The sequence below is a fragment of the Hydra vulgaris genome, chromosome 11 (genome assembly GCF_038396675.1).
Source record: "Hydra vulgaris chromosome 11, alternate assembly HydraT2T_AEP".
Lineage (NCBI taxonomy): Eukaryota > Metazoa > Cnidaria > Hydrozoa > Anthoathecata > Hydridae > Hydra > Hydra vulgaris.
In genome coordinates this window covers 7,380,001-7,390,000 of record NC_088930.1, presented here as the reverse complement: position 1 = coordinate 7,390,000, position 10,000 = coordinate 7,380,001, and the positions used below count along the sequence as shown (strand labels likewise).

Genomic DNA, 10,000 nt, shown 5'->3' with positions numbered 1-10,000 from the left:
GTACCTAATAAGGGCAGCAAGCTAACCACTTCGGCCACTATGGCACACATATGGCCACTATAGCATGCTGATTTTTAACACTATTTAATAAACAAAAGATAAAATAACTTTATAAAAGGGCAAATAATACCATTTATTATTTGTTATTTTATTTATATTTACAATATTAAGGAGGTTTTGCCACAATTCAATTTTAAATAAAAATAAAACTTTATAAAAGTAAGAATATCTATTGAACTTCAAAAATGTTTTACTTTATGTTTTAATAAATTGAAAAAGAATACAAAACAAAACAAAAAATGTGGAAGCGCAAGGATTTGAACCGCAGCATTTTACATCAGAACACTGTGGGCTAACCATTTCAACCACTAAGGAATATTGTTCGAAGAATGCAATTTTAAAGTAAAAGTAAAACTGTAAAACTTGATATACGTTTTAACATTACATAATTTGAAGTTTACATAACTTAGATATTTGCATACACTTTTGTTAACATTTCAATATACAAAAAGTGCTGTGACTCTTTCTTGCCATTAACTCAGGTGTCATGACTGCTGTGAGTTCTGTGCAAACATACACAAATGAGTAACCACAGCAGCAGCAGCATTGAGTTGAGTATTAATATATTATAAGCTAACTAATTGTTGTTATAATATTTAATTATTATTTAACTGCAAAGTTTAAGAGTTTTTCAAATTTTTAAAGCTAAATTTTATAGAAAAACGTTTTAATTTTTTTCTTCTTTTATTATATATTTTATTTTATTTTTATCTTTCTACAATAGGTAGTGTTTTCGAATAAATTTTTTCAAAAATGTCAAAAAAACTTAATTCAAAAATTTTTTCAAGTTATATGGCCTGATAGAGCAAATAACTTCTTATGAAACCAGGAAAAAAAAATATTCTAAAAAACTTGGGAGATTTAAAATTGTAGATAAGTAAAAAGAAAAGTAAAGTGTCCAATCTAATATGCTAGTATTTTTTTTTAAATCTGACTTGAAAAATTTTTATCGAAATTTATAATTTATTAAATTTAACTTTAGTTAAATTTTAAAATTCCTTAAAAATGTTACTATGTTGTTTGTACTTTATGTTGTACCGTATACTTTGTGTTGTACTGCATACCTTATGTTGTTTATGTACAAGTATGTGAATTGTTGATAAGAAAAATGCATACCTTAATAGATAATGGAGGAGAACCATTATCAAAGCATTCTACAACAATACTAAGAAATGAAATGGTTTCGTAATCTACCATGCTGGTTAATTTTATGTCAGCTGATCCATTCATTGAAAAAAAATCTAAATTTAAAAAGAACTTTAAGAAAATATATTAAACATTACATGTGTTCAAGCAAAATTACCTTTAAAAAAAAAAAAGTTTAAATAAAAAGATTAAATAATAGTAATAATAAAGATAAAATAAAACAGGATTGTCTAATTTTAATATGATCTAACTCAGGGACGTGGTGGCCCAGTACGAGGGTACAAGGACTTGTACTGGGCCCTTATTCTGGCTCAGGAAACTGGGCTCCCAATCCTCAAACAGAAAAAATTTATTTTAGTTCTATAATTTTAAGTAAATAAAAGAAATCGTTAAGAAAAGGTAATTTAAACAAACAAAAACCAACAAACTTTGTTTAGCGTAAATTAATAAAATCGATGTTGAATAATAAAAACAAAAAACGTTGCTGACCTGAAATTGATAGATTTTATACTGTAAAAAAGTAAGTAATGCTTTAATACTTTACTTATAAATTGTAATTAAAAATAATAATTAAAGTTTTTAAAGTAAATAAGTAAAAAAAAAAAAATATCATATCAACGTAGAAATATAAAGAAGAAAGCTAAATATAAAAAAGAAAGCTGGAAACTGAAAATGATCAATTAGCTTGTCTTCCTCGAGAAAGAAAACGGAATTGTTAAGCTAGAGCAAATGAATCAGCTGAAAAAAGAGCTTCGTTTTTTTAGCAATATGCTAAAAAAACGAAGAGAACGATATGCTAAGGCAATGGCGGCTGAAACAGAAGAAGGTAGAGGCAGAAGTATTGCTAAACGAAAAGAATACCGAAAACAAGCATTGTAGTGACTAAAGATTAAACAATGTCTCCTCTTTATTTGAAATTAACCATCCCATCAACAGAAAAAAGAGAAAACTGTTATTGAAATATTGAAAACAATAAATATATAAAATGCATGAATTCATTTGCTTTGCATTATTTATCAATGCATCAATGGTTAATATATGTTTGATAAATAATGTTGTGAATTTTTGTTATTACTTTCATTCACTACTACTCAATATGCTCCAGTTCACTCCCTATCAGTCCATGGAATTTATAGATAGTACAACTATCCATGGGCCGATGGTAGTTATAACTCAAATGAAAGAAACCAATGCCCTGTATTCTATCATAGGAATAGTTTTAATTTTAAACTTATTTATGTTTCAGGTGAAATGAAGGAACAAAAAAAGAAAGAATCAACATGGAAATACAAATGTTGTCCTGAAAAAAATGCTCAAAAACGACAACATGAATTGAAACCAGCTGGTAATGATCAAAAACAATTAAAGTTAACGGCAGGTCTCGCGTCAGTGCAAGTGCCACAACTACAGAGAAAAGCTGGGGCATCATTTACAGCAACAGAAAATGTAGAATTAACATCAACACCCAATGTGAATATCACAAGTAGGCCTATTATTGAAACAGAGAGAATAACAGAGATTAGTGACCAATCTTCTGTACAATAAACAGACAATAATCAAGATGTCAAAACTGCAGCAGATAAAGGAGCAGAACTGCAATATTCAGAAACCGAAACATTACTGAAACTGAGAGAGTGCCTGTAGAAATGGGTAACTATGAAGTGCCTGTAACTGCAGCGGCGGACTTAACTCATAACAAAGCATTGCACCGAGAAAAACCATTGAAATGCTCCTGAAGCTATGGTTCGTGCAATATCAGATTCCACAATTGATTAAACATAAAATATTGAAACCATGAGACATCTGAACAAAAAACGCAAAGAAGCGGGGAAACTACATCAATACCTAATACGAGTTATTGATGCTGTTTAGTATTTGATCGCAGAGAGTATTACGTGGAAATTAGGAACTTTTACAATGACTCTGAAAAAAGGAAAGTCTTTCAATGTGGCGCGGGTAAGTTTCTAAATTTGTTAAATTTACTTAGTCAGTATGATGAGGTGCTAAATGAAGAATTTTCAAATGTTCGCAGTACTCAAAACAATCTGCTAGGAGGGGTGCTAGAATTACGCTTCTTTCTAATTATACACAAAACAAGCTAATTCATACTATGACACAAATAGTCAAGAAGAATATTTCAGATGAGGTAAATAACTCAGTATTCTTTTCACCATCAGCCGATGGCACCAATGATATTACCTCTATAAGCAAAGTTCTATTGTATTACGTTCTGTTATGCTTGCTGCAGAAGGGGCCGTTGTAAAGGAACATCTGATTTTAATGGTTGAAACTGGAACAGCTACTGGTGAAGGAATAAGTGATAAAATCAAAGATAAAATCAAATCAATTAACGCAGATATTTAAAATTGTGTAGGTATGTCTTTTGATGGTGCAAGCAATATGCAAGGAATAAATTAAGGAATTGCAACACATTTGAAGCAGTGTTCTCCCATGGCAAAAATATTTATTGTGGATCTCATGGAACAAATCTTGTTATGAAAGCTTGAGCAAAATCTTCTGTTGTTTCTGTTTACTTTTTTGGAACAGAAAACAAGCCTGGTGATGTGCAGAAATTAAAGACTTTTCTATACGAAAACTCAAGAAAACAAAATGATATTTTTGAGAAGTGCAAATCTCTTCTTGAGGATGTGAACCAGTCTATTAAACTGGCTGCTACCCACAGTGTTCGTTTCAGTGTCTTACAAAATGCTACAGATCAACTGCTTCAAGTATCAATGGACAGTGCAGGTCAAAATGCTGTTTTATCTGCTGTTAAAATTGCAACTGAAGTTCAGCTTGAACACCAAAAATTTGTTGAGAATAGGACTCGCAGAAAGAAACAACTAGACTTCGATGAAACGTAAGATGAAAAACTTACTCAGGCTAAAGATCAGTGACTGGCAGAAGTGTTTTATACCGTAGTGGATTCAACAACTGCAGTTATTGTGGATAAATTTTCTTCACACTTTTATTGAAGAATATGAGTGAAGATATTAGTCAGAATTTTCATAACTCTAATTCACAAGAACAAATTCAATCAGTGCTTGAAAAATTCAAAACTGGTATTAGTTTAAATGAATTCACAACTGAAATGGTTGATTTTGTTTAGATCTACAAAAAGGCTACCTAAGAGAATGATAACAAAACTTTGCCTTCTTTCCTCACCATTTACAATTTTATGCTGAAGACTATGTTAGATGCTGTATTCCACTCTGTTGCAGTTCTATACAAGATATTTAGTACAATTCCAACAAATTCAGCAGAGTGTGAGAGAGTTTTCAGCAAACTGAAACTTGTCAAAATTCGTCTAGCAAATCAGTTGACATGGGAGCATGTTGGGGATTGTGTTCTCTTGTCAGTGGAACATGAAAAAATGTGGAGTTTGACCCATTCAGACATAATAAAAATTGCTGATACAAACGAGTTACATAATATTCTGTATCCATGAAAAACTTATTTTATAAACATAATTTTCCTTGATTGCTTATTTGTCTCTCTTTAAAAGTACTTCACCAGGCCCCTCTTCTGGAAATTCGTACCTGTTTTTCAGGTTCCACCACGTCTCTGGTCTAACTATACCAATATACTAAAGAACTACCTATCACAAACACTGAAATAATATCGAAATATTGTCACAAAATTATGTCATAAATTAACTTTTTTTAAAAAAACATGTTTGGAATATAAACACTTACTTGCATCATCCAAAATCTTGCAAGTATGGTTTTGATTTTGATCAGGATCACTTATAAATATTGATGTGACAATAGTTCCAGGAAGCTGGTTTTCATAAAATGAAGTTGAAGAAAGAGACAAAGAAGTAGGAGCCTCGTTCAGATTATTTATCTAATTGAGCAAATAAAATTAAAATTTACATTCCTAAAAATTAAAAACATTTTTTTGAATTTTGAAAACAAAAACTAAAGATCACAAAAAATATAATTATTCTTATAAAAAACTTTACATATATTTCCCAATATACAAGTTTGAAAAAACCTTTTGATTTTGTTTGTAATACAAATAACTAAAAATAATATTAATAACATAATAATGTAAATAAATATATAGAAAATACAAAAATAAACCAATGGTGCAAAAAAATTTTTAAAAGCCACAAACAAAATGTTGATTACACGCTTCTAATACATAGTCAAACACAGTTATGTTTGTTTATGTATATAAACAGCAAAATAATACATAAACAAACTTAAAAACAATACTAAATCATGTTTACAATTGTGATTAATTACTCCTCTCTTTTTTTCCAAGTTGACATTTATAATAAAATAAATAACAAAATTGTAATAAACCAAGTGATACTTACATTAATTGATATATTTTTAGTTAGAGAAAGTGGAGGTTTTCCGTCATCGGTAACAGTTACTTCAAGAGTATAAAAAGAAACATTTTCATAATCTAATAGAATATTTGATACCAGATAAAATGGAAACAACAAAGCAAATTGACCACCATATGAATTTATTGAAGTTATTGTTAAATTATCAATTATTGCATTCTATAAAAATAATAATAATGTAATATTAATAGCAATAATAAAAGTAAAAATAATAATATTAACAATAATAATAGTAAAAATAATAGCAGTAATAAGGATAACAATAACTATAATAATATTATCAATAATAAAAATATTAATAATAACATTAAAAATTAATAAATAATAAAAAGCAATATCAAAATTAAAGCATAATAACATAATAATTACATAATACTGTAATAAATTGTTAAAAAATATCAATTGTATCAGGCAATTCAAAAATATTTTTCAACTCTAGATTTAGTGCAAGCACCACAAACATTATTATAGAATTATTTAGGAGCCCTAAATCAAGTGTCTACAAAGGTGTCTTATAATAGTACTCAACATACATTTGAGGTATATAACTTTTATAATGCAAGCGTGTCTTAAGTAATCTATAAGTTACTGATTTAAAGCGGATTGACAACTTTAAACAAAAAATAATAAACTCAACAGCTCAAATAATCATAACCAATGATTTATAAAACTTAAACAAATTTTTTGTTTAAGTTTTATAAATCTAATTTAGTTTAATTTTCTGCTACTTATATAATGTTTAGAAAAAGAATTTTTGTTAAATTTGTAAAATTTTAATTAACTCATTTATCTAAACTAAGGTAAGAAACAATGGCATACTACTGCAATGCCACTATGTAACACCTAAATTAAGTGCCATGTACCAGTGTACTGGCACAGTACATTGGTGCATGGCACTTAGTTTAGTGAGACATAGTGGTGAGTTTGATCCCCACTATGTCTCTGGTAGATCCCCACTATGTCATAGACAGCTTACCAGAGACATAGTGGTGAGTTTGATTCCCACTATGTCTCTGGTAGTACCGTGCTAAACTTTTTTCTTTGTGCAGGGGTGTTGTTCATCAAGGCTTGTATTTCAGAGTTAAAAGGTTGAGAGGGTTGTCATAGCAACAACAATAAAAAAAGAGCAACCTCCTTAGCTGCAGTGGCCTCCTTGGCCTTTGGGAGGGGAATACAGTAAAAAAAAAAGAAGTGCTATAGAATACTTTTTGAAACACACAATTTTTGTGGTCTTGTATTCGTGGTTCTTGTTTTTGTGGTAAGAACATTTTTAACAGCTGTGTAACTAGAAATTGTTGCATTTTTTTTTTCTTTATTACTGTTAATTTTTTATGGTTACAACTGAATTAGTTGTATCTATGGTTACAACTGAAAAAAAGTGAAATAGTAAAATACAAAAATGGATATAATATTTACCAAGTTATCAGGATCTCTGCAATCAAAAAAAGCTACAACACTTCCAGGTTTGTTGTTTTCATCAATTAAAGATGGAGTAAGAACGATTGAAGGAGCTTCATTAATGTTTAATACTTGAATGAAGAAGATTCTTGAAATGCTCTTATTTTCAAAATCCAAATCAAAACAAGTAACCTGCAAGCAAGCAACAATCTTACAAGTATTTAAAGAAGTTGGAATTTTCAATAAATTAAATTTTTTTATTTTTATTTGATTAAACAGGATTTGCGTTAACTTGTAACTAAATAAAACTGTAACCCAATGGATAATTAATTGCAACCCTTAAGAGAGTTATAGAGCTTTCTTTCAGCTAATTAAAATGATAAAACAACTTACATTAATTTCATAAAGCATAGTTGTTTCAAAGTCTAAACTTGCAGATTTTACAACCAACTCATGATTGTCATTTATCTAAAGATTAACAATGTTTTGATAATTCATTCAACTATATTAAATAAAAATTTAGAATTTCTAAAACAATAAATTGTTAATTAAGGTGTGAAATTAAATTTTCAATTAAAAACGTTTTTTTTATCCTTATAGTCAGGAGAGGGGAGGAAGGGGGTCTATCCCCCTCAGAATCTTGAAAAGAGAAAAGTTAGGAATTTCCTTGCAACAAGTTGGGACAATTGGGAAATTGGTAATAAAATGAAAAATATATTTTTATTAAATAAATTGAAAAAGTTAGAGAAAATCGATCAACATAAACATTACATTTATTAAACAACTTAAGGCCTTTTTTCACAAGAGGAACATTTTCTTCATGGCGCACCATTTTGATTTCCTTTTTTTTTTTTGGGGCTACTATTTTTCGTTATCAACAATAAAAATTGCAGCAACAACTTTACGCTGTATGTTTAATTAAAAGTAGTTATTACTTTTTTTTGCATACTTTCTACTTTGAAACATTTGAAAATTTATTTTCATGCATTAATTTTAACATTTCTGTCTTTTTATGTAAGATATGATATCATTTGAATGATATGATTCATTTTTTAATATAATAATTTAACATAAAGCTTTTTAAAAGAAAGTATAAGAAAATAAATGGTAAACTGATAACAGGGGCAAAGTGGTCAGCTTTGCGCCTGTTATTACTTCCAATTATCAGTATACTAAAGTAGTATCGGAATAAGGCTTGAAGGATAAGGTCTAATATAAATAAGAATATAAAATAAGGTTATTAGTCTTATTCTATTATCATAAGAGTGGTAACTCTTATATAACTCATTTAAAAATTACGGTAAATTATAGTATCTGCGTTTGTTTTCTCTCTTGTGAAAACTAACGCAGATACTATAATTTACCATTCTCTTTAAAACTCGATATCAAAGCTCACAACTTTATAATTGACAAATCAGATTCATCAGCTTTGATAAGTCAAGACCCAGGTTTACATCCACATACAATTACAGACAATCAAAAACCGTATTTACTCCAGTTAGGGCCACACCAACCAAAACTTGCTAGTTTCCCAAGTGACTGTAAAAATAGATTTAATCCCCAGTGGTACAAAGAGTTTGAAAATTTAGAATATAGCACCAAAAAGGATGCCACATTTCGTTTTGTTTGCAGTCTTTTCCCAAAGGGTGTTGGAATGAAGAGAAAAACTTAAGATGCTTGGATAAATGTTGGGGTAAAATCTTGGTCCAAGATGAAAAGCTATGGGAAAGACAAACTTGGGAAACTTCAGGCGTACTTTACCTAAAGTTGCATTAAGTGAATATTATCACTTTCTTATGAAAAAGAGACATATAGATCACCGTAGTGATAAATCCAATAGACTTCCTCTGATAGAAGAACAAAAAATAGAGGTGCAAAATAGAAAAACTGTCGAAACTCTTATCAATACATGCAAGACTTTAAGAAACCAAGGGCTAACATTTAGGAAGTCTGACAGTGCTCACCAAGGTAACTTTGTTTCAGTAGTGAATCTCATCTCTTGCCACAATCCCACACTAAAAGCCTAAATTGAAGATAGAGCCCTTTGTCCATATAGAGTTACAAACACAAGTCCATCATCAAAAAAAAAAAAAAAAAAATCTCAAAATGAAATGATTAGTTTCATTGCAACTGAATTGAAGAGTCAGTTCATTGATGAAATTAACAGCTCCAATTTTTTTTCAGTGATGGTTGACACTACTCCCAATATGTCACACAAAGACATAATAAGTATAGTTGTAAGAACGGCCAGTGAAAACAGTGAGATTCAGGAAAGGCTTTTGAAATCAGTCAAATGCACTGATAAGACTGGAAAAAGGATGACTGAGCTAATTTTATCTTCTTTACATAAAGAAGGCATTGAGACATCAAAGATGGTCTTTCAGTCGTATTAATACACAAGTTCAATGTCTGGGCAATTTAAAGGAGTACAAAAGTATGTAAATAAAGAAGTATAAAAGTATGTAAAAGAAGTAGGCCATAATGTGCCCTACATACCTTTGTCAAGACCACAGAACAAACACTGCTCTTAAACATGCCTGCAATGTTAATACTTTAATACAAGAATTGTTTAATGTCCTCGAACAGTTGCATATTTTCTTCACATCAAGCACAAAAAGATTAAGACATTTAAAGGAAAAATTTGAAGACATTGACAATGAAATACAGCTTGTAAACCAGTCTAGAACAAGATGGACCGCACAAGCAAAGTCTGTCAAGGCTCAGTTGACTGAGACTTAGCAGACTTTGCTCAAGATAATCAAGGCTCAAGATAAATAACCTTCACTAAACCAGTGTTTAGAGAAGGTTATTTATCTGCTTCAGAGCATCTTAAATAATAAGAGCTGCTTCAGATCTGCTTCAGAGCATCTTAAATAATTTTTGATATTAACAAGAGAACTAAGGCAATGGGACTTCTGAAAAAAGTAACAACTTTTGATTTTGATAGATATCTGTTAAGGAGAAGGTGATGAAGAATTTAAGTCATCAAGAACACCAGCGAAAACGCTGCAAAACATTTTGTACCATGTTATGAAATTA

General features: G+C 29.7%; 1 protein-coding gene across 1 annotated transcript in view; it reads right to left on the bottom strand.

Annotated features, from left to right (window-relative positions):
• LOC100204612 (protocadherin Fat 4) overlaps positions 1-10,000 on the bottom strand; it is an 89,490-nt gene that overhangs the window by 12,839 nt on the left and 66,651 nt on the right. The window contains exons 27-31 of the mRNA XM_065809958.1: positions 7,355-7,429; positions 6,980-7,153; positions 5,531-5,722; positions 4,902-5,052; positions 1,177-1,301 (exon numbers count right to left, since the gene is read on the bottom strand). Of these exons, the coding sequence (XP_065666030.1) occupies positions 1,177-1,301; positions 4,902-5,052; positions 5,531-5,722; positions 6,980-7,153; positions 7,355-7,429 (717 nt within the window). The remainder of the gene's footprint in view (positions 1-1,176; positions 1,302-4,901; positions 5,053-5,530; positions 5,723-6,979; positions 7,154-7,354; positions 7,430-10,000) is intronic.